Below are 26,536 nucleotides of genomic sequence, written 5' to 3'. Positions count from 1 at the left end.
GACAACACCTAATTCCTTGAAAATCTCATGAATAATACACGAAAAACGCGCTTGAAAATCGGAATCATTTCCCTAAACATGTCATGGCGACAATGGCACTACATCCATCGCATCTCACAACCTACCGAGCTGTTCCAAGTATTATCAGGCTCTTCAACTTTTGTGGTCCTGTCCTCCTCAGTTGCGCGTAATACTACGGTATATTGATTATTTTCACTTATGGACCGTCTGACAGCAACTGAATAAAACACAATTTTAGTGCCATACGCGTTTCGCCTTTATTTTCTGCAAGGCATCATCAGTGGCAGGTTGCGTAGACAGTTTCTTACATATTACGCTCCTGTTGCATTTTTGGTGTTGTTCTTCTTACTATGAGCGCCAATTTGCTGTTTTTTCCGCATTCCACAGCATTAAAACAAGCGTTCAGTGCATAGTGCTGTGGAATGCGGAAAAAACAGCAAATTGGCGCTCATAGTAAGAAGAACAACACCAAAAATGCAACAGGAGCGTAATATGTAAGAAACTGTCCACGCAACCTGCCACTGATGATGCCTTGCAGAAAATAAAGGCGAAACGCGTATGGCACTAAAATTGTGTTTTAGTCAGTTGCTGTCAGACGGTCCATAAGTGAAAATAATCAATATACCGTAGTATCATCAGGCTCATTTTCTCTGTTGTGTCTGCAGATATTTGCAGTTTCGTCTTTGTACTGTTTAGCTAGAGTCGACCCAAACGAATGCTGTACATCACGGATTTGATGCAACATCCATTGTTGATGGAAAGTGTGCGTATGTTTCCCATTATGAACAAAATTGTTTTTAAAGCTGAATTTTCAGTAGGCCCAGAAGAAGTCCACTGTAACCGTGGCCGAAACATGGAAACACTATACGATACTCAGAAAGCTTCTCTGTCAACTGGCTCTGGCTGCGGACGCTTACTCTGTTATACTGAATTTTAAGAGTTTGTTCGATAGCCCAATCTAGTGTGATATTCGTTTAGCCAATATGTATCAACAGCGACGTTAAAGCACCATATTTAGGTCCTCTGACGCTACATGGGACACTTCTTCTAAGATCTGGTCGTAGAATGTTGACCCATATTTTGCAGGACGCAACCTTGATAGGTTTCAGGAGACACTTGGAATGAAATGTTCATGAACTTCCTGTAAATTGTGGACGCAAGGCTCAGCCCAATAGCGTCATACAGGTGTGCAGGTCATACGCATTTTGCAGCTAAGAAACAGGACACGTAATGCCTCAATTACTAAGTTTCAATATCAACCATCCACTCAATTTAAAGTAGTTATCAAGACCACCATCCGCGCATACACACATCCTTAATGTAATTGGTTAAAATGGCTCTGAGCACTATGGGACTTAACTTCTGAGGTCATCAGTCCCCTAGAACTTAGAACTACTTAAACCTAACTAACCTAAGGACATCACACACATCCATGCTCGAGGCAGGATTCGAACCTGGGATCATAGAGGTCGCGCGGATCCAGACTGTAGCGCCTAGAACCGCTCGGCCACTCCGGCCGGCAACGTAATTGGGATCCACTGCTGCAATAAGAGATAAATCGCAATACGACCGCTGTGGTTTGAGTTCCACGTTACGTCACACATACTGTTCAATGTGCATGATGCACAACTTCGGTAGTCAACAGTTGTGGCAATATTGGTTTGGTAAGCTCATATGCAATCGGTTTCTAATTGTCCTGAGGCCAAAATCCGCATGAAAAGCAAAGTGACATCAGTTTTTAATTGTCCTGGGACCAAAAACTGCATAAAAAGAGATATACATCGGTTTCTAATTGTCAGGAGATTGGAGTAACACATGTTCAATATGCTGTCCACCGTTTTCTGGCACAAGCTGAAATCCAGAAACAGCATATTTCAAAACAGAGCGGAATGTCTTTGGTGGGGGGGGGGGGGGGGTCTGGGTCACGTTCGTAATGCTTTGCGCAATGCGTGCCTTCAGTTCGGTTACGTTAGTAGTTGGAGCACTGAACACAACATCTTTCAGATAACCCCACAACCAGAAGGCACATGAATTAAGATCAGGTGTACTGGATCGCCAGGCGTACGAAAATGGCAGCTGATACTCCCAGCTTTTCCGAAATGCCTCTCCAGCAGTGCCTCACTGGCTGTGCAATGTGGATAGGAGCGCCATCTTGCATAAAAATGATCCTACCCACACATCCACGGTGTTGAAGGTTCGGAATGACGTTGGTGAGCAAAATACTGTCATAACGTTTACAAGTGAGGGTATAGGTAACGGGACCGGTAGGCACCACACTGTCACCTTGACTGATTGAAGTGGTAGCAATTGATGTGCGTGCGGATTTTCCTTTGCCCATATTCTGTAATTCTGCATGTCCTTGGAAAAGAAAATGGGCTTCGTCTGTCCACAGAATTTTCCACGGCCATTCATGGTCCGCTTCCATGTGAGCAAGAAATTCCAGAGCGAACGTTTATCTTGCTGGCAGGTCATCAGGAAGTAGCTCCTGAACCAGGACGTTTCGTAGTATCTGTTGCACTGTACTCGTAGACTGTCAGGGAATTCCCTGAGCTTTGCTCACCACGGCTCAATTCCCCCCCCCCCCCCCCCCTTCCAATGCTGACTTGCTTCCTCCCTCTGCCACATTGGACTTCAAAAGAACCTGTCTGTTCGAATTTTGCTTCCTTCTTCTACCACATTGAACTTTTTCAAATTTTGCAGTCATTTTCTCCAAACCCTTACCAGATGTCGGACCAATGTCTTTTTGTCATACTTTACTCGCAATCGGGAGGTCGACGTTTCAAGCATGCGTTCAGTCACCCTGATTTAGTTTTCCCGTGATTTCCCTAAAATGTTTCAGGCAAATGGCGTGGTGGTTCCTCTGAGAGAGCACGGCTGACTTCCTGTCCAAACACGACGGGACCGATGACCTCGCTGTTTGGGTTCCTTCCCTAAATCAACCAAACAATCAACCTCTTTTTATATTCAGAATTTCTGCAGGGATACTGACGAACAGTCGCAATTATTGCAAAAGAGCTTTACCAGCAGCACACGATCCTTCACGGAGACAGTCATGCTGGGCGTTTTGGATGCAAACTGTGAAGTAGCCATGTGCAGCGTACCTCTTGGTGTGCATATTCTGACCCTTACAGAGCCATCTATTGGTAAAATTTTCTATTCTTTTTCCCTGTGGCTTATCCCCCAGCTGCTCAAATTTTGACGTTATTCTGAGCAGTGATTCTCTTCCTACAACGTTTTGGAAATGGAATTTTAATTATGGCTGCTACGAGGTCGCGCAAGGACTGACGGACTGCCCCGGCGGTTCGTCTAGAGATGGAGTCCAGTGACAGGTGTGGGTTGGTGACGCAGTACCAGGGCGTGGTTGCAGATGCCTGCGCATCTTGCTTCCAAATGCCTGGGAGCGAACTTATCGGAAAGGTTGCTAAAGTGTAAAATTGGGTAGGAAGTCTGGCAATAATGGAGAGTGTCTTAGAAGGTAAATAGCTCCATTACTACTACTGCTGGCGAATTATTACATGAAACGTAAAAGTTTGCGACTATGCTCTAACTAAATTACCAATATCGGCTAAGTAGGATGCCCATTATTTATTTGTTCACTCAACAGTGCAAACTCTGATTCAAAGCTATCCACAAGGAGGTACATATTGTTTATAGTACATTCTCTGTTAACGATGATTGGCTTTGTTGACTCATTTAGCCCCAGTTTGGCAGTTCCAGAAGAAAACTTCTGCCCAAACCTATCAACATTGGAGCTGTCTTGCCTGAGGTGAACAGATACGCATCGCCCGAGGTATCTTCTTCTGCAGGAGTTGGACTACAGCAGCAAACCAGCAGGTCAGCTTTCCACAGAAGGTATGATTGTACTAGGGCGAGGGACTCTAGCTGATCTGATGCCACAGATTTACATGTGTCAACGGTGCGCCCATAGACTGTCGTTGGGTTCCTCCTAAAGCTGTTACACGTATGTGGAGCTGGATTTTGCCCAAAGTAATCTGACTCATTCAGTTCCGTTGTGCGTTGTGTCGCGACAGTCACCAGCTGCATTACAGCCTTAAGAACAGTTCCTTACCTCTTTTTTTTTTTTTTTGTATGGCTTGGGCCCTCCGTCGGGCAGACCATTCGCCGGGTGCCAGTCTTTCCATTTGACTCCACTTCGGAGACCTGCAGTCGATGAGGATGGTGATGAGGACAGCACAACACCCAGTCCCTGGGCGGAGAAAATTCCCCGACCCACCTGGGAATCGAAACTGGTCCCAGAGGATTGACAATCCGCCATGCTGACAATTCAGCTACCAGGGGCGGACCTTCCCTTAGTACTGTTGGTGGAGTCTTGTTAATATCCTTGTTGACATTACTTATGACGTTCCTGGTTAAGCTGTTTCCTTAGCTGATCTTTTGAAGATTACTCACTCTCATGAAAAGCAAGTCCTCACATTTAAGGCAGTGGTGTATTGCTGTATTCTGCATTTTGTATTTCAAGTCTGGCAAAGTTAATTTTGATTTTCAAAAAGCTGTTAGTGGCTCAGAGTTCATTACTGTTAACTGAGTTCATTATTTCCTCATCACGATTTTCTCGTCATGATTTATAAGCATGTTGAATTTTCTATTTGGAGCAAATAAGGTTGCCCAGCATAAATATTTAAATTATCTCCTATACAGTTGAATGCGTAACAAATCGGCTGTGAATTATTCTGACATATTGCCAGTCACTCCACTTTTCCCACTCCCCTTCTAATCAGAATTATATTTCATAAGAGGAAAGTATTTACCGTTAATGAGTGCCACTAATATTAATTGAGCCATGTTAAATTCTAATAACGAACAAGACTGAAAGACAGTGGTTGGGAGCTTACCGAGAACATCCTGCTGCGGCAGCCACTTGCTGATCATCACATTGTCTGGTTGTCCAGGCAACGAGTCGTTCTCCCACTTCCAGAGGACTCGCTGTGGGAGCTCACGAAACGCATCCAGGAAGGCCTGGACTTTCTCCCACGGCAAGGCATTGCTCTTCACGTTGGATCCGAGGCTTAGGTAGATCACTCCATTCGCTGCCCCATCCATAAACTCTTGAATGCGCTGAAAAAATGAAAATAGCGAACTATGTTTAATATAAAATGTTGTTATAGGATTCTTTATCTGTGTGACGAAAGAAGTGAAACACCCATAAAAAATGTTAGATGTCAATGTAACATCGTAGAGTTGCATACCATCGGCGGGTATGTAACCGATTGGAGTTCCAGTTCTCTGTGACAGTTACAACGACCACCAGACTGCATTCATGTTATTCGTCTTTAGTTTTGTTGCCAGGCCTGTCTGGATACGTAAGAGGCATGAACTGCGTGAGATACTGAATGCTCACTGTGAAGGACAGGGAGATGCCGCGTACTTGCTTGAAACAGCATTATCACTTCCCGGACGGCCTCGGTTTGAGTCTCCATTCGACTGGGTAGTAGATGGTTCAAAAGGTGTAAGTAGGCTGTTTAGGTGTTTATGTTGGTAACACCACGTAGCGCTCTGTATGAAAATCACTAACTGTGCTGTGTGCAGTCTGCGACTGATTTGCATTGTTGGAATGTTTTCTATTGTAGTGTTGGGCAGTTGGATGTGAACAGCGCGTAGCGTTGCGCAGTTGGAGGTGAGCCGCCAGCAGCGGTAGATGTGGGGAGAGAGATGTGCGGAGTTTTGAGGGAGGATGATCTGGACGTGTGTCCGTCAGAAAAAGGAAATTTGTAAGACTGGATGTCATGAACTGATATATATATATATATATATATATATATATATATATATAATGACTTTTGAACACTAATAAGGTAAATACATTGTTTGTTCTCTATTAAAACCTTTCATTTGGTAAGTATGCCTATCAGTAGTTAGTACCTTCAGTAGTTAGAATCTTTTACTTAGCTGGCAGTATTGGCGCTCGCTGTATTGCAGTAGTTCGAGTAACGAAGATTTTTGTGAGGTAAGTGATTCATGAAAGGTATAGATTATTGTTAGTTACGGCCATTCTTTTGTAGGGATTATTGAAAGTCAGATTGCGTTGCGCTAAAAATATTGGGTGTCAGTTTAGTGATGATCAGCATAAGTAAAGAGAGAAATGTCTGAGTACGTTCAGTTTTGCTCCCCTGTTTGAAAATCAAATAATATAACAGGTTTACCAGCACAGTAATTCATAAATTTTTCTATGGGGATGTTTCAATGGCTCTGAGGACTATGAGACTTGACATCTGAGGTCATCAGTCCCCTAGAACTTAGAACTACTTAAACCTAACCAACATAAGTACATCACACACATCCATGCCCAAGGCAGGATTCGAACCTGCGACCGTAGCAGTCGCACGGTTCAGGAGTGAAGCGCCTAGAACCGCTCGGCCAAATTGGGTAGTGGAATCGTGCGACATCCATTTTTGTGAGGCGTTCGGATGTGACAGCCGCCTGATGTTGGAGTGCATGCGAACGTGATGGCAAGCATTCTCGTGGTGAAGGTTCCATTCAACCACTTCAGGCCACGGCAAGGGAATATCGCCATATTGTGCACCAAGCACATCATAACCCCTTCACATCTGAACTTTACATCTAGGAACAAGTAGTGAACACTTTGCAACATTGTAAGCCATCCTGGACCATTGTTCAGAGGCTAGCAGTAAGCGGGCTAGGAAACCAGTTCCCATGCACAGTCCGAGCAGTTCTAGGCGCTACAGTCTGGAACCGCGCGACTGTTACAGTCGCAGGTTCGAATCCCGTCTCGGGCATGGATGTGTGTGATGTCCTTAGGTTAGTTAGGTTTAAGTAGTTCTAAGTTCTAGGGGACTGATGACTTCAGAAGTTAAGTCCCATAGTGCTCAGAGCCATTTGAACCATTTTTGAATCCTTGCACAGGCTACCGTTAACAGCATAGCACAAACTGTTGCCTATGGAGTAGTGCTGTGATTACAAAGCACAGACTGCTGATGAGTGGCGCCACATTTTGTTCAGTTATGAATCGCAGTTATGCACTACTGTGGATTACCATTGGCTGCAGTCAGGATGGCGGCCTTGAGATAGGTTTTGGAGGGGCACAGCGGTGTTACTCCTGGTTTCATTATGTGGGGAACCATAGGGGGTGACTTGACTTCAGGTCATGGCTGGTAGTAACTGAGCACAATGGTACCACACGGGTACCCTGCATTATCATGTGTTGCCTCTCAAGGGACAATACCGTAGTGTCATTTTTTAACATAACAGTGATGGTCCCACGTTGCACTTATCTCTATGAACCGTTTCGTGTTGCTGTGTTCTTCCCATGACAATCAAGAACCCCAAATATGTCACTGACAGAACATGTGTGGGACCAGTTTGGATGTCAACTCCGTCCCAGCTGAAGTAACCACGATATCTAGGACTAGTTACAACAATTGGGGACCATATTTCCTCAGGAAAGGGTACAAATGTATGACATCATTCCCAACCGCATCAGTGCAAGCAACCAGGCCAGAGTGGGGTGCAACATCTTTCTGAGGAATGGGCTCATCCTGGCACGTTCTTTGTAAAATGTAAGTCTGCAGGCTTTCGTGGCCATTGTCACTTAAGTTAAAATCTTCTGGGGTGTTAGGTCTTGTCATATTTCCTCTAAAATAATCGACGTTTCGACCCCTCTGCTTATATCCTCTTCAGGATCTTCCGGTGTCCGCTAATGCTTGAACACTGTCAGAGACCAGTGTCGCGTTCTCTTATAAAGGGAATTTTCCCCGCGTTTGTGCTGGAGAAGTGGGAGTATTGGTTAAGATTCTTGTGGATACTGTTGGTGGGCCATCGTCATGGGCTAATATTCCCGAGGTGATGCAGAAGAAGGCACTCTATTGGCTATACTCTTGTATGACGAGAAACCGCCTTCTCACCCTGTTACGTTACCATTCGTTTCTGGGGTCACTGACCGCATTGGCAGAATTCTAAGAAAAAGAAATCCAGACATATTTCTTTAGTCAAAACAAAATAATAGATTTTTTTCCGACGAAAAACGGATGCACCTGATCGCCTCCACAATGCAGACGTCTATCAAGTGACATGTGGCTGTGGCTAAGTGTATACAGGTGAAACGGGAAGAACAGTTAAAGAACGCATTAAAGAACACGAACGGCACACGCGGCTAAAACAAAATGTAAAATCGGAAATAGCGGAACATCGATTTTAATAACGTACGTGTGCTGGCTAAAGAAACAAATATTTATAGAAGAAAGGTCCCAGAAGCGATTGAAATTTCTGAGAACACGTGTTATTTCAATAGAGAGGACGCTTACAGGCTTCCAGCATCCTGGCTCCCCGCCATCAAGGAAGTGGTGTGCGAACAACATAAACAACGCGCTGCATGTCACCTCGGCGGACAATAGTATTTTGGGTAAACATTCCGCCTCTCTTGCTCCGTCCGTTTCGCATCTAACCAATGATGACGGCTAACCAATAGCAGTAGGAGGAATTTCAACCAATAACCCTTCTCCAGCGTAAGTGTATAATAGTACCTTTCTATCTAATGACGATGGGCCACCAATAGTATCCTCAAGAGTTTAGCCAATAAGACCCCTTCTTTTGCATCAGCGCAGGAATATTAGCCTATGACAATGACCCACCAATGGCAGCCACAAAGATTTTAACTAGTACTCCCACTTCTCCAGGACTAACGCGGGAAAACTACCCTTTATAAGAGAATGCGACACTGGTCTCTGACAGTGTTCTAGCAATAGTGGACACCGGAAGATCCTGAAGAAAATCCCAGCAGAGGGGCCGAAACGTCGATTACGTCAGAGGAAATATGACTTGGCCTAACACCCCAGAAGAATTTAGTTTCCTTGTAGCTTTGAAGTCACTGCAATAATACCCTCTCAACCTGGGAAGTTTCATTTCATTTCCTCCCCCCCCCCCCCCCCCGCCCCTTCTGGGAGCTTCACTTTCTTGTCAAGCAGGGAATATGTACATTTATATTCCGCACGGCGCTGAGAAACTTTTGGTTGAGTGCACATCTAATTGCATCAGGTGCTAAGAGTTTCTTCCGTAACATTATTGACGTACGGATGGATGGAGGAACAGTAGCTTACATGTGCCTGTGGAAGGTATTATTGGTCTGGTTTTGGCGTTACGGTCATTACGAACGCATAATATTAGGACCTTAGCGACATTCGTATCATGTATCTTCAAAATACCTTCCAGACATTTTTAAGTAGTTTATTGCCAAAAATTAGTTATCTTTCTTCGAATATGCCCATTAAGTCTAAATACCCAGGTACGTTGACGGACGTCATCGTTCTGTTGCAAGGCACTACCCGCCCACATGCTGCCAAGCTCTTTTCGATTACGATGCAAAAGTTTCGCTGGGAATATCCTCCACACAGTCCTGATCTCTCTCCATGCGAGCCGCGCGGGATTAGCCGAGCGGTTTTAAGCCGCTGCAGTCAAGGGCTGTGCGGCTGGTCCCGGCGGAGGTTCGAGTCCTCCCTCGTGCATGGGTGTGTGTGTTTGTCCTTAGGGTAATTCTGATTAAGTAGTGTGTAAGCTTAGGGACTGATGACCTTAGCAGTTAAGTCCCATAAGATCTGACACACATTTGAACATTTTCTCCATGCGATTTCCATATTTTTGATACCACGAAAAAAACCGTTGGTGGCCGTCGATTTGATTCGGACGAAGACGTGCACGCCTCGGTACAAGCATCGTTCTATAGGCAATTGCAAACAATCTTCCACTAAGGTGTTATCGTCTTACCTCACAGTTGGATAAATGTATTGACAGTTGTAGTGATTAGTTTTGAAGTAGTAAACAGTTAACTTACTTTTTTTCTACATATCTCATTTTCATTTGACTGTTCCTTACAAATTGATGAGACACACTACCGTTCTACTACACTATTGGTGGAAATAGTAACATCCGTATAACACCTAGGAGTAACCTTCCAGACCGATCTAAAGTAGAATGAGTAAACAAGGCAATGTAATTCATCCACGAAATAAATAGTTTACAAAACACACATTGTACCGATTTTTTTTTTAGTATTGCTCATTAGCAAAGGACCCTCATTGGCTTGGGTTAATAGAAGAGACAGAAAAGATTCCAAGAAAAGTGAATAAGGGTGAACATTCCGTCGGCGCGAAACGGTAAACGTAATCCAGTTATAGTCGCTGCAGAAGAGGCATTGCGTATCAGGGGAGGGTTACTATTGAACTTTCGAGAGCGTACGTTCTAGGCGACATTTTGCTTCCTCCGTGATCACAACGAGGAAATTCGAGAACTTAGAAATAAAAATGGAGGTTTACTGACAATAGAGTGGTTTGCGGAAAATGTGTTTAGCTGTAGGTATAGGATGTTCGTGGCAGATGCCGTTGTCTGTAAGAATATAGAAACGCCAGAAGACAGTAGCACAACTGCAGAGGATTGGTGATTTTTATATAGACTGTATGTAAATAAATGTAACTTACTGCAAATACATAGCAGAAGAAATTCCGTGCTGTGCGTTTACACTATTAGAGAAAACCGTTGTTGTTGTGGTCTTCAGTCCAGAGACTGGTTTGATGCAGCTCTCCATGCAACCCTACCCCATGCAAGGTTCTTCATCTGCCAGTACCTACTGCTACCTACGTCCTTCTGAATCTGTTTAGTGTGTTCATCTCTTAGTCTCCCTCTACGATTTTTACCCTCCGTGCTGCCCTCCAATACTAAATTGGCGATCCCTTGATGCCTCAGAACATGTCCTACCAATCGATCCCTTCTTCTAGTCAAGTTGTGCCACAAGTTTCTCTTCTCTCCAATTCTATTCAATACCTCCTCATTAGTTATGTGATCTACCCATCTAATCTTCAGCATCCTTCTGTAGCACCACATTTCGAAAGCTTCTATTCTCTTTTTGTCTAAACTATTTATCGTCCACGTTTCACTTCCATACATGGCTACACTCCATGCAAATACTTTCAGAAAAGACTTGCTCCATACAAATACTTTCGGAAAAGATTTCCTGACTCTTAAATCTATACTTGATATTAACAAATTTCTCTTCTCCCGAAACGATTTCCTTGCCATTGCCAGTCTACATTTTATACCCTCTCTATTTCGACCATCATCAGTTATTTTGCTCCCCAAATAGCGAAACTCATTTACTACGTTAGGCGTCTCATTGCCTAATCTAATTCCCGCAACATCACCTGACTTAATTCAAATACATTCCATTATCCTCGTTTTGCTTTTGTTGATGTTCATCTTATATCCTCCTTTCAACACACTGTCCATTCCGTTCAGCTGCTCTTCCAGGTCCTTTGCTGTCTCTGATGGAATTACAATGTCATGTGCGAACCTCAAAGTTTTTATTTCTTCTCCATGGATTTTAATTCCAACTCCGAATTTTTCTTTTGTTTCCTTTACTGCTTGCTCAATATACAGATTGAATAACATCGGGGATAGGCTACAACCCTGTCTTACTCCCTTCCCAACCACTGCTTCCCTTTCATGCCCCTCGACTCTTATAACTGCCATCTGCTTTCTGTACAAATTGTAATTAGCCTTTCACTCCCTGTATATTACCCCTGACACCTTCAGAATTTGAAAGAAAGTATTCCAGTCAACATTGTCAAAAGCTTTCTCTAAGTCTACAAATGCTAGAAACGTAGGTTTACTTTCCTTAATCTATTTTCTAAGATAAGTCGTAGGGTCAGTATTGCCTCACATGTTCCAACATTTCTACGGAATCCAAACTGATCTTCCCCAAGGTCGGCTTCTATCAGTTTTTCCATTCGTCTGTAGAGAATTCGTGTTGGTATTTTGAAAACCGTAACTATCATAAAACACCTCTAAGTAATCATCAGGAGCGACCCAAAGTTGTCTGTCTGCACAGTGTTGTTCTCCATGGCGGGAACTGGTAGCTCTATACTGAGGTGAAAAAAGTCATAGCATAGCAATATGCAGATGACGGTAGTATCGCATACACAAGGTATAAAAGGCAGTGTGGAGCCATCATTTGTACTCAGATGATTCATGTGAAGAAGTTCCCGACTTGATTATGGCCGCACGACGGGAATTAAAAGACTCTGAATGCGGAATGATAGTTGGAGCTAGACGCATAGGACATTTCATTTCGGAAATCGTAAAGGAATTCAGTATTCCGAGATCTGCAGAGTGAAGAGTGCGCAGAGAATACGAAATTTCAGGCATTACCCCTCACCACGGACAACACAGCGGCCGGCGTTCTTCTAAAAATGGCTCTGAGCACTATGCGACTTAACTTCTGAGGTCATCAGTCCCCTAGAACTTAGAACTAATTAAACCTAACTAATCTAAGGACATCACACACATCCATGCCCGAGGCAGGATACGAACCTGCGACCGTAGCGGTCACGCGGTTCCAGACTGAAGCCGGCGTTCTTCTCTTACGACCGAGAGCAGCTACTGTGCATAGAGTTGTCAGTGCTAACAGACAAGGAAGACTGCGTGAAATAACCGCCGGTCTGGGTGGCCGAGCGGTTCTAGGCGCTACAGTCCGGAACTGCGCGACGGCTACGGTCGCAGGTTCGAATCCTGCCTCGGGCATGGATGTGTGTGATGTCCTTAGGTTAAGCAGTTCTAAGTTCTAGAGGACTGATGACCTCCGAAGTTGAGTCCCATAGTGCTCAGAGCCATTTGAACCGTTTATTGAAATAACCGCTGAAATCAATGTAGGACGTACGACCAACGTATCAGTTGGAACAGTGCTGTGAAATTTGGTGTTCATGGGCTTTGACAGCAGCGACCGACGCGAATGCCTTTGCTAGCAGCGCGATATCGCCTGCAGCGCTTCTCCTGGGCTCGTGACCATACCAGCTGGTGAGAGCGGATGGTAGGGTTCAAGTGTGTGCAGACACCACGAAGCCATGGACGTAGTTTATCAACAAGGCTGGTGGTGGCTCCATAATGGTGTGGGCTATGTTTACATGGAATCGAATGTGTCCCCTGGTCGAACTGATCATTGACTAGAAATGGTTGTGTTCCGCTACTCGGAGACCATTTGCAGTCATTCATTTGCTTCATGTTCCCAAAGAACGACGTCATATCACCGGACCACAATTGTTCGTTATTTCGTCCGGAAAACATCCTGTACATTTCCAGAGAATGACGTGGCCACCCAGATGGCGTGACATGAATCCCACCGAACATTTATGGGACGTAACCGAAGAGTCAGTTCGTGCACAACATCCTCGCCGGCAATACTTTCGCTGTTTTGGACTGCTACGGAGATAACATGGCTCAGTATTGCTGCAGGGAACTTTGAACGACTTGTTGGATCTATGCTACGTCGAGTTGCTGCACTACGCTGAGCAAAGGAGGTCCGACAAGATATTGAGAGGTATTCAGTGACTTTTGTCACCTCAGTGTTGAATGATCCCAAAGTGCATGCTTTCTCTTAATTCCTCGTTTAAGCCTTCCATTCTCTCTACAAATGTACTTAGACTTTCTCCACCATTTTTAATTGCTGGTACTTTCATTCCTTTCTTAAGCTTGTCTGCATAGTATTGTTCTCTCTAACGTTAGTTTGCATCCGTGTCTTAATGCGCATTGTGGCCGAGCGGCTCTAGGCGCTACAGTCTGGAACCGCGCGACCGCTACGGTCGGAGGTTCGAATTCTGCCTCGCGCATGGATGTGTGTTAGGTTTAAGTAGTTCTAAGTTCTAGGGGACTGATGACCTCAGAAGTTAAGTCCCATAGTGCTCAGAGCCATTTGAACCATTCTTGAACAATGCACTCTGGTGGGTGATGTCCGGCTGGAAGGTTTTTGCTGGACTAAGAAAGCTGCGAATCAAGTGTATATGAATGGTAGTTTAATTCGGTGACGCAACAGTCGTGCATGCAGGTATTAGGAAGGGTTGGGCGTGATGATGATGGTGATGATGGGGTGGGGGGGTGGGGGTGGGGGTGGGGGGGTGGGGGAGTGAGTGAGTGAGTGTTGGGAGATGCTGTCCTCGATTCTCAGCGATCAGCGATTATTGCAGCATGTTCTCAACTATTAATTTGTCAGTACTGACCAAACTGGTGGGATCTATTTTACTGTGTATTGTACGACATCAAAGAGTTTCAGTTTAGCACTCACCTTTGGCAGTGGCTTAGCCTGCGTCTCTACGTGTACACCAGTGACCTCTATGATGTTAGGCAGGTGCGGACGAGGGTACTCCATAGAGAAATGGCTGTTGACGATAAGGAGGCTGAAGTTACGATCCGTCTCATACACCGATGGAAGGTCAGGACCGAAGTATTGTCTCATGATGGCGTCCTGCTCTGGAAATGTTTCCCAGAACCAAAGGTAATAACATCTCAGGTAGAAAAACACATTGTACACCCGTTCCCAGAAGGTCATGTGGTCCGAGAATCCCAGCCAGACGTCGGGTGCGTACGCTGGGTTCATGGGATTCCCCATGGCGTAATACAGAGGCGAAAAGGCTGCCAGCGTCACCATCCCGACGAGAGGTGGGGAGCCGACCCTGTGGGCCAGCCCGTAGTAGCCCTGGTACAAAATCCGCTCCATAATCATCACGTCGAATGTGTGGTTCCTCCTAGAAAAAGTTGTCTATTTATAGTTGCCAAAATTTGTGAAAGAAATAGGCATGCATCCATTCACCACAACAACTATGATGGACATTTATCATTGTTCTAAGTATGTACATCACTAAGCTGGATAGTTTGTCTATAGGCTTCTAGTTACCCACAATTAATATCACTCATTTCTAAAATTATCATTTTTTGTGGTTTTGTTTGTCATAGTTGCTACCGTATACTCCTTGTCTACCAACTTAGAAAATCAAATCTCAGCTCTAATTGTCAGAGTCAGTTTTGCGCTAAGTTTCCAATTTGTCCTGTGGCTAAATTTAAGACTGTTATTTCAGATGAACATTAGGGAGCAGATAAAGAAGGTAGATGAGCAATTTGTGTATCAGGAATAAGTGGAAAATTCTGAAGTGATACCCCTTCTGTGCCTCTCTGAATAACGTGTAACCACAGGGATGGAGAACTTAAATATCAGGGATTACAGACTAGCATCATTTTCATAGAGAGTTAACATGGGAAACGGAGTAGTTGCAACATATGTAAAAGTTGGACACAAAGTCAAAAATACTGATATAAGGAGTTTCTGTGGAGATCAGAATCTAAAAGCATATGCTTGTGACTTATTGTAGAATACTTCTCTTGTGATTGTAACAATCTACAGATAGTCTCTAAAAGATTTTCATCTATTTATGCGAAATCTGGATGCATTATTGAGCTATCTGTCAGACAAGAAGGAACATTTGGTAGTTTGTGGAAATACAGTATCAGTGTAGATTTCTTAAAAGCATCTGACAGGAATCATGAACTAGCATTGTTGTTTCGTTCATTAAGCCATTCCATCATGGTCTGATGCAGCAACATGGATTCAACGTTCCAAAAATAGAAATCGGTCTTCATTGCAAGTGTTTTATTAATAATGATGCATCTTGTGCAATTAGCTCATCTTGAGATTATCTGCACTTAGAAATAACAAACTTGTTACATAATAGTTTATTTGCGAAACTGTCTAGCAACTATCAGTGGGATAGCTAAGCTAAAGGTGAAAAGTGATTCACAGTGGTGATTGCACAAGCTGAAATCTTTAAGTTAAAAGCATAATACTACAACAGTAATAAGAAATTAAATCTGCATGAGTGCAGGATTAGGAACGAAAAAGAATATCAGCAAATCATAATTTATCCATCACATAAGAAGATTATTATTACTAATTACAAATAATCAGAAGATGCACTAACTACACAAAGCCGGTCATTATTAACAAAACACCTGCAACAGAGACTACTTTCTATTTTTGGAATTATTTGGCTCTTTAAATCTAATTTCAGAGGTAAATTTCCCAAGTACAGAAAGACATGCAAATATGAAATTCAATATATTTCATAGCAAATTTTTGTCTATATTCGAAAGTAGCTTTCCCAAAATATCGAGAAAGTCCATTAAGAAAACAACCTATGGATAACTAAAGGCATTGAAATCTCATGTAAGACAAAAAGGAAAATTTATTTACAAACCAGAATGGGGCAAGGTCTGACATTGCTTGCATTCTATAAGACATACTGTAATATTTTAAAGAACGTTCTCAAATGTTGAGAAATGTGGACATCTGGGCAGGACAACCAGTCAGCGTGCAGGATAGCACAACAGTTAAACAAATTTGCAATGTTGTGATTCATAATTCACAAGTTACAAGTATTTGTAACAATCACTTTATAAGTATAGCAGAAAAAGTATAACATGAGTCATTTGAAGAAGCAATAGAATGTATTAAAAATGCCATTTCACAAATTTTTAAGTATCTGGAAGTAGCCCCAGTGACCTTCACTGATATTAATAGAATTATAAAATTTCTTTTTTTAAGAAAAAAACAAATCTCATATTCTGTTGATGGAATTTCAAAAAGAGTTCTGAGTTCTGACTTAATAAGTAATAGCCTTAGTAATATACACAATGCATCACTGGACAGATTGAAACATGCAACTGTTAAAGCACTTTATGAGAAAAGTGACAGGAAAGACTTAACTCTAGTTGATATTACATGCAAATGATTTGAATCATGCTTAATAGTAAGCAAGAATTCATACTGGATAATACAAACTATATTGAAAGAAGAGAAAATTTTAGTGGTTAGGACAAATCACACAGAGAAACCCACAAGGCTCAATTTTGTATCAACTTCTGTTCCTCATATAAGTTAATGACCTTCCTGTTAAGATTCATCAAGCACAGGTGATACTCTTCAGAGGTACTAACAGTTTTATAACAGTGGTCTGCATTTCAAAACTTCTTTTTTATGTTCATGGATTCTTTAGATGATGTTATATATTTAGTGTATGCTGAATTTAAAAAATAACTGAATTTTCTCAGTCATGCCACATTTCTTCTCTGCCTCAATAGTTAGTCATTGGCTTATTAAGTACATAAGCAATTCAAGTCTTTGAAATTTTTAAGGGTATTATCTCTTAGAAAGAAAATACTGATTGCACAAAAGCGAACTGCAAGAATAATAAGTGGCGTTCACCTATGGTCGTCATGCTGGTATATCTTCAAGGAGATGGACATTTTAACTACATCATACAATACATATATTCGCTAGTGAAATTATTCATAATTAATCCATCACATTTTGAGAATAGTGTTGCCTATACCTCCAATACTAGAGGAAAAGTGACCTCTATTTCACATTATTAAGTTATCAGGTGATCATGAAGCAGTTCAGTTTGCAGCAACAAAAAATTTCGATAATATGTCCCATAACATAACATTTCTGACAGGTAGCAAAGCAAGTTTATAAATCTAACCTAAAATAATTTCTCCTGGACATCTCCATAAATGAATTTGTAAAAAATTAGTTTTTAACGGTTTTCCATGATTAGAACTAAAATATTATAAGTTGATTCATGTAACAGTAATCACACTTTGATATCTTGTAAACTGACTCGTTCCACATCATTTCGGTAAAAGAATCGTTCAAACGCTTTATGGGTATCATTTCGGTAGAAGAACCGTTCAAACGCTTTATGGGACTTGTAACAAACTAACTGAATAGTTGTCTTGCCTCTGTAACGAGATTGTTTCTTCATTGGTTGCTTTTTATGTTTCGAAAGATTTACTTTTGCTTCGATGCATCAACATTCTAGAATACACTGACTAGTTGGCGTTTCCAGAGTTATTTAATTACATTATCGAACAGTTTATCACCAGTTTACTTTACAATGTATGCTTTGTTCGTGTACCATACCCCACACAGAGAACACAAGAAGCATGTGGCAGTCTGACCGACTGTAAGACAAGTTAAACTCTTAGCTACAAAACGAACGAGTGGGAGAAGAAAGAAAGAGAGCTAAGACATTAACGGTCCATCGATGACAAGGTCATAAGTGCAGGAGTACTAGCGTGAGTTGGGGAAGAACAGGAAAATAAATCTCTGACATGTCCATTTAAGGGAAGCATCCCAGCACTTTTGGGAAACCACAGAAAATTCAAACATGGATACTTGTACAGGATTGGAACCACTGTCCTCCCGAATGCCTAATCACTGATTAACTGTGTATTGACGTTGTTCCGTATGTACTGCGTATCCCTATGACTAAGGCCCTGAAATATTCGTGTATTTATCTTGGTACAGTAAAATGTCTCTCGGAAGTGGAACACAACAAGCAGCGCCGCAGAAAGGCTAAATTAAAATTCGTAAACTAAAAATGACATTGTAAAATGTGTACACCGCCTCATGCAGTGCAGGCGCAATCAACACAGGATTTCGCACATGGGAATAATTCTGGATGCTAATGTTCTACTAATGATTTTTCTGAAACAATTTTACAGCAAAAGTGATTTTAGAACTTTTTTTCACGATCGTAAACCATACTGACTTTATACGAATATGACCTGTTTTAGAAACACATGCAAGATTGTTGTGGTTGTCCTCAGTCCCCAACTGGTTTGATGCTACTCTATTCTATTCTGAATCTGCTTACTCTATTCATCTCCTGGCCCTCCTCTACGATATGTAACCCCACCCCCAACCCACACACGAATCTCTAATACTAAACTGGTGACCCATGGGTGTTTCAGATTAACCTACCCAAAAGACTTCTATTCTTTCAAAAAATGTATATTTAGGAGAGGAGAACTAACTTCCCTAGCTGTGAGCAATCTATGACATACCTTTTAACCAAATTTGGGTACAACAGTTTTACAGCAGTCCGTTAACTACGAACAAATATTCAAAACAGCGGATTTACCTTGGATTACGAGCTAATACACAGCTAATGTAAAGAATTTTGTGACAGACCCTTTGGGAAACCTGACCTCCATATGTGCAATTCTTGTATTACGAGGATCGTTCCGAAAGTAATGCCTCCTGTTTTTAATCATGAAAACTACATAAGATACATAAATCACAACAGCACAGCTAAGTAGAGCAATATTTCAGTTACAGACTGTCATTTTCCCACACAGTCACCACCATTCGTTTTGCACTTTGACCAACGATGAACCAGGATCTGCATGCAGCGCTTATAAAACTCGGAAACAGCTGAGGCTAACCACTTCCTTACCGTTTTGACAACAGCATCCGGGCCTTTAAAATGTTCGCCACATAGTCCATCTTTCAGGAGTACAAGGAAATGGATGTCTGAAGGCGCTAAATCGGGACTGTATGTGGATGTGGTAAGACAGTCCAGCTGAATTTGCAGTGAGTTGCGTGGTAGCAAAACTGGTGTGAAGCCTGGCGGTATGATGTTGCAGATGAAAGTTAGTCTTCTTCTGTGGCCTTACCCTGGAAATTCAGGCTTTCAGCTTACCCAGTCTCGTCTTGTAGCATACTGAATTGACAGCTTCTCCATATCCTAGGACACCCAAAGAACCACACTCTGGTTATCCCAGAAGACTGAGCACATCACTTTGCCTGCAGACGGTTGTATCTTGAATATATTCTTTGACAGAGAATTCGCCTGTCGCCATTGCATGGACTGTCTTTTGGACTCCGGCTCGTAGTGGTGATACCGCGTCTCATCTCCAGTGACAATGCTATTCCGAAAATTGTCACCTTCAGCTCCATAGGAATAAACACCATCAGGATGTTGAACAGGACGAAATAAGAAAGCATTTTCTTTCATTCAGAAGTACACAATGTTTCAGGACAGGTCGAACAGTTTACATCTCAAAATTGTTCCAGGATGGTCTTCTGGGATCTTGGTCCAGCTGTTATAAAACCAACTTCATTTGGACACACCTACGATAAAAGGTAGCCACATTATGCATAGGATTACGACGAAGTGCAGAACGTATAAGGTGTTTAAAGAGGCGTTTCTGCACGAATTTTGGGAGAAAGAAAAATATGAATTTGTCAGACTAGGCATTTTAATGGCCGTACGCGGGTTCGCAGTTTCGAAATATGAAGCAGTGCTTTAAAGAAATGGTGAGGATCAACCAGTTTTTGGTCACTTCGTTTGAGGCGAAGAAACGCATACTTTGTACAGATCTTCCACGGCAAACTGCCTAACCGAATTCAAAAAGACATTACATTAACCAGTCATCGTATGGTCGATGCAGACGCATTCTTGCACTTGCTCGATTAACTTGTCTACAAAAATGAAGTCATGGGACCAGTGCACTTTGTACAAACGTATTACGAAACGTGACAACGTGTGCAAGCGAAAGCGAAGTGGTGAGAGAGGCATCGACCCCACAAACATGGGAACCGGTGAAACAGAAACAATCAGTGTAATCCGTGGACGAATCCATATTCTGCAGATGATAGGCGAAATCTCAGAGGATGTGATGTTCAAAGAGGAGACTGTGCGGAAATCAGTGAAATACGCAGCGCAGATCCGGGAAGGAATCCGTGAGGGAATGAAGAGGAGAGCAACATGAGGCAAGATTAGCCGACGGTCGAGAACCCGACTTCACCATTAGACGAAATGTAACCCCCAGAGGATTCCTTGTAAATAAATGTAGAAAGTGCAATTTTAGAAATCAAGTAGCTGGAGGCCCTTCAAACACTGAATAATTTGAATGTGGACATGTATGTGGATCGCTCGTTGTTGAAAGGCACCAAGTCCACATTCTTGACAAATTCGTTTTAGCGTGATCTTGCGTTCTGCGAAGAAAGACAAATGTTTTGTTGTTGAAGAATGCTCTAGCAGCGCTTGTGCCATTACCACAGCCGTCACGTCAGTTATTCCGTGTTGGAAGGAAGTTCGTCCAGCAGCTAGTGCGCTTCAACATGGAATATCTATCAACGCCAACCAACCTATCCAGAGAGCGCTGTTGTGTTTCGGATGTCAAGATTTGCATGCTTCTTTCTTTTGTTTACATGGATATTGAGTGTTGTCGCTGACGATATATACTATGTGGCATTTGTACTGTGCGTATTATTAATCTTTCCCTTGTTGTGTTCATAAACGTATTTTCATCACGGACAACGGAGTTACGGCAGGAATGAAACGTCAACGGAAAGAAAAAAAATATGCCAGGAATAAAGAAAAGATATCGAGGGTACTTCATATACAAGCTATGCAGGAAAGGCAGTTCCTAAGAAAAGCATTGGACCTCTCTGCAGATATGACAGAAAATATCGTTTTCACCTAAATATTAGCTGTTTAACCATCTCACTTCTGTAAAAGGGATTCGAATGGTTATTGATTATTTCCAACAAAGATTTTTCCTAGGTAACTTGCGTGTTTGTATCGGGTGCAATCGTCACTGCTTCAATATACTGCAAGAAGAATCGAGGTATTTGGTGCTTTTACGAATATGAAATCAAAAATGAACAGCATGTCCACCTACAGAGATGATCCCATTTAACGGCGAAGATCTAGGGCTGTTAAACAAAACGGGGAACGATCTAAAGTGGAACGTGAATCTGCGTAAATCGTAATTAGACATCAGGAGCGTCTGTATGTCTGTAGGAGTGGATTCATTAGTTCACACGGAGTAACACAGAAGCGTGTATTCGGAACTGCTAAACTGTTGTCGAAAGGCGAAAGCCCAGTGGACAAGAGAGGATTCAGTAAGAAGATGCATGCTGTATCACGTGAAATCTGCACTGAAATTCGGGACCACAATCTCAGGTTTCCTACCAAACATCTCATTACGGGGGTAAAGGAGTAAAGTACCTGGATGCAAGGTAGAGCCTTAAAAATGGATGATTTACTTTACGAAGACCATGCTAATCTTGAAGTTAAAATATACATTTTATGTTGATTATTTCAATACGAACTTTGGCTAAAGATTCGGTAGACCCCAAATAGATGTGTGCAAAAAAATGGTTCAAATGGCTCTGAGCACTATGCGACTTAACTTCTGAGGTCATCAGTCGCCTAGAACTTAGAACTAATTAAACCTAACTAACCTAAGGACATCACACACATCCACGCCCGAGGCAGGATTCAAACCTGCGACCGTAGCGGTCGTTCGGTTCCGAACTGTAGCGCCTAGAACCGCACGGCCACTCTGGCCGGCAGATGTGTGCAGTATCTGCACTTATAGCGCAAAATGTTAAATTAGCACTAGCAAGTGAGCTAAGTATTCACAAGCGTAGAAGTCGCAAATTATATTCCTCTATGAAATCATCCTCAGAATCCTGTAGCCAAATAACACAGTCTGTGTTACCTTCGACTACATGCAAAATTTGTCTGTACCTCATATACATGATCAGAAAATATTCTACCAAAGGCATTTATGGGTACATGTATTTACTAAACGAGTACACAACCTCCAAGACAATAGTCTCTGTATGTCCAGCTTTTCGGAGACATTTGCGGAACTTGGCTGTTCGATACAGAATGTCAAATCAAACACCTTTCAGCCGTCTAGTTTCCAAACTTATTTTATTTTGCTATCAGTTTCGGCAATTTACTACGCCATCTTCAGTCAGCAGATGACAGCTGATGTGACCGCTATAGCAAGCAGAAATCTACTAATACCAATATTGCTGACCCCTGTTTTGACCAGAAACGAGGTACAATCTTCAAACACAGCAGTCAGGGGCCTGATGATGGCGTAGTAAATCGCCGAAACTGGAGCCAAGTAAAATAAGTTTGTAAAAGAGGCGGCTTAAAGGTGTTTGATTTCACACACTCCAAGACAATAGTTCCAAAGTACACTGGTATCGAGAGCGGCAGACCAAGTAAGGGCCAATGAAGTGTGTACATTCATACTGGACTAGCTCACCAAACAGATTAAACCAGGCACGAAAAAACTTCACTTGTACTCGGATGCGTGTCCGGTCGAAAATAGGAATCATTCATTTATTCGTTTGTGTATGGGTTTGGTCGAAGATAAAAGATTCGAGGAAATTATTCACCGTTTCCCTATTAGAGCTCATTCCTTCCTCCTTGCGATAAGGTTTTGGTGTTTTCAAAAAATATTGTGCTGTGACAAAATCTACACCCCAGAAGAATATTGTACAATCACTGCTAATGCAAAAGAGATGTTACAAAAAAATGGGGTAAGGAAATGACTTCATTGATGTGGATGCGTGGTAGCCTAAGCATTATAGGTGAACAACTCTAAGTGATCAATCAAGAGGGAAAGACGTTCCTAGAAGCGCGAAGGTGCTGTTTGCTGCTGTGTCGTTCTCCGAGTTCCAGTATACTGCAGATCATCCTGGCAGAGTGGTTGCTCTTCTCTTCATTGTTAGCATAGTCCATCAAACATTCCATTTTTCTCAGCCTGACCCAAGCAATGGTGCTCTTATGAACCAGTTGAGAAGGCCAATGAGGAAGCACGAATAGCAATCAAATCAGCGAAACAGGACTATCTCAAGGAGGTTCATCTTTACGTCACGACGTCAAAGCATTCTTTGATGAATTACTAGAAGGGCTGTGTCAATGAAAATCCATTACCTGCCGTTTCTAATAGTGTGACTTGTTTTAATAACTGTTTTGTTGTTCAATATCTGTGACTGTAGTGCAGTCGTGTCAGTGTATAAATATACCGCATAAGAAAATAATAAGCGTTTCTGTGTGTTGTATGAAGAAAATAATATGCATGTACTTGCATATGCATATATAAATTTAGAAATAAAGGAAATAAAGCACGAACGTGAATTTTATTGCACGCTTACATGTCCTGTTCATTCCATGTTGAGAGGAGATAGGTCTAGTTATGTATTTTGCCAGTAATTTATGGAACAATGCTATTTTGGTTTTATATAACGGCGTGTATGTGTGCACTTTACACGCACAAACAAATACATATCATATTACATTACAAGAGCGGAAAAATATTTTTTCTGTTTATCTCCAAACTTTAAAAATTGGACTTAGTAAGTGCCTATCAACAGTGAGTGATTCATGTTTACGGAGAAGAGAAATGTCTGTTTTAGTTGAACAATGAGGCGCCACAAAATAATCTTAGAATGCAATGAGAAGGAGCGAGTTATTAGACAGCGTAGTATTATTGAAAACGAGAAGAGATCAAGCAAGAGTAAATTTATAAGCCATAGTCTTTTTACGTGTACTGTGGATCGTACAGAGTGAGAAGAATTATTCATGATAATGTTGTAGAGATAGGACCTTGAGGAGTCACAAATCGAAAGACCAGTGACACATTTCACATTTCTAGGTATCCGTTGATTAGATAACAATCACTTTCATAATCATAGGTGAGTGAATGAGCAAGAATAAACGAGATGAGTAGTACTGTGGGCGAGTTTCCGGTGATGTTTAAGTCACTGAGGCAGTATTGAAAGATTGCGATAGTGAGTGCATTGGAAAAAACTTCGGATAAATTTGCCCTATAAGAATATTTTGCTTGTTACAGTTGACTGTTGATGCCACCAGAGAGAGGCATTTCCTGCCAAATTAAACGGAATTATACATGCATTGATACTTCGTTCAGCCACGATAAGCAAGCAAGGGCTTGAGCCTTCAGCACAATAATTACTTCGGTGAAAATCACTTCTCATGTCGTACAATTTCAAAGTAATGAGATTCTTTCCATTATTTAGTAGATTTTTGTTAAGTTCTGGAAGGTACGTATGCATCGAGAACTACGGTCCATGCAGTTATACGACGTCCTGTGGAAATGCTGTGTTATCAGTTTCTTTATAGTGCAATGTTCTGAATTATAACATTATTATATGTCGCACAAACAATTTCAAAGTAATAAGATTCCTCCTATTATTTCAATAGACTGTTTTAAAGTTGCAGAATATGTGTGTGCCTCGAGAAGTTCGGTCCCTGCAATTATACAGTGTCCCACGGAAATGCTGTGTTAGTTTCTTTAGCGAAATGTTTTGAATTGTAAACGGGATCCAGTCAAAGTACATGCTTTCCCTTCAAAGTGAAACTTAGGAAATGTTTATGGAACCAGATGCCAGATACACTGGTAGGTAGTTTTCTCATCAAACAGTAGTAAGTCATTTCAGATTATAAATTACATCAGTTTCTGTTACTATGTGTGTCTGTATCGAGTTACACATGATGGGCAGTCAGGTGGCATCATTATATTATTATATGTTGTTCCACTATTCACATATAGAAGTGGCGATCTTTCATCTGGGTAACCTTATGTGAAACTCTTATGCCCACTAGTTTAAACTTTCCATCACACAGGCACCATACATAGTCAATGATTTTCTGTATGTGCACCTAGAAAACTACTTTTTTTTCGGAAAAGCACGTTGGTAAACAATGGTTCTAGTTCTACCAATAATTCAGATGGCCAAATTCTTGTCAGTAATTTGGCATTGCATGAAAATGATATTCAAAATGACATGGTGTTGCAAAAAGGTGTGAAATTACAGTTACTATATTCATCGTCTCTGTTATTATGTACTGCTCCACTAAATCACACCACAAAGTTAATAATTTCTGTACATTGGTCCCGACAATTCTACTGATAATTTTCATAATAGTATAAGCACATATCAGCTGTCATTCAGCGCAAATTGAAAAATCGCCAGGTTACAATTTTGCAGTTTCTAATATTTCGAACTCTGAAGTGAGTGAACTATCTGCCCGGCATTGAACAGCGTATGCGCTAGCGTACCAAAATCTGTAAGTGGTTCTTGTTGGCTGAAAGCTGCGCCTGGCTTTGTTTTCAGATTTGACAGATGGTAGACATGGGTTTGGCTGCTTTAGTGAACATTTCCGCTCTAATAATTTATTTTGGCAGATCAGTGTTTACTTACAGGGTGACAATTATTGAACTATATGAAGGAAAACGTAAATTAGTTACAATCTACGGCGTGCACACACTTTATTCAACATGTAAACGTCACTACAGATATTTGGATTTAGGTTATGACATGTTCAATACGCTTGCCATCCTTGGTGATGATATGGCGCAGATGAATAGCGAAATTCTACATGACTTGCTGAAATGTCGGAACATCGATGCTGTCGATGACCTCCTGAATAGCTGCTTTCAGCTCAGCAATAGTTTTGGGGCTATTGCTGTACACCTTGCCTTTAACATATTCCCATAAAAAGGAGTCCCATGTGTTCAGATACGGAGAATAAGGCGGCCAATCGAGGCTCATGCCACTGGCCTCTGGGTACCCCAGAGCCACAATGCGGTCCCCAAAGTGCTCCTCCAGGACATAACACACTTGCTTCTTCGATGGGGTCGAGATCCGTCTTACATGAACCACATCTTATCGATATCAGTGTTACTTAGGATGATGGGGATGAAATCATCTTCCAAATCCTACGCGTACTGTTCACTAGTCACAGTGCCATCGAGGAATATCGCACCGATCATTCTGTGACTGGACACTGCACACCACACAGTCACCTGTTGTGGGTGAAGAGACTTCTCAACCGCGAAACGCGAATCCTCAGTCCCCCAAATGCGCCAATTTTGCTTATTGACGAACCCATCCAAATGAAAGTGGCTTCGTCGCTAAACGAAACCATACATGATCATGCTAACTTCCACCATGTTTCGCGCCCAACCGTGCAGTTTGAACGTCCTAACGCAAACTGTTCAGAAGTTATGACCATTTTATTTCATACAGTTCAATAACTGTCACCCT

At 42.0% G+C, this 26,536-nt stretch overlaps 1 protein-coding gene across 1 annotated transcript in view; it reads right to left on the bottom strand.

Moving 5' to 3' along the window:
* Positions 1-26,536, bottom strand: part of LOC124776207 (UDP-glucosyltransferase 2-like) — an 86,945-nt gene that overhangs the window by 36,065 nt on the left and 24,344 nt on the right. Inside the window, exons 4-5 of the mRNA XM_047251053.1 lie at positions 14,099-14,558; positions 4,875-5,097 (exon numbers count right to left, since the gene is read on the bottom strand). Coding sequence (XP_047107009.1) covers positions 4,875-5,097; positions 14,099-14,558 — 683 coding nt within the window. The remainder of the gene's footprint in view (positions 1-4,874; positions 5,098-14,098; positions 14,559-26,536) is intronic.

The sequence above is a fragment of the Schistocerca piceifrons genome, chromosome 2, assembly GCF_021461385.2.
Source record: "Schistocerca piceifrons isolate TAMUIC-IGC-003096 chromosome 2, iqSchPice1.1, whole genome shotgun sequence".
NCBI lineage: Eukaryota > Metazoa > Arthropoda > Insecta > Orthoptera > Acrididae > Schistocerca > Schistocerca piceifrons.
The sequence above is the reverse complement of the archived record's forward strand: the minus strand, read 5'-3'. Positions and strand labels throughout refer to the sequence as shown.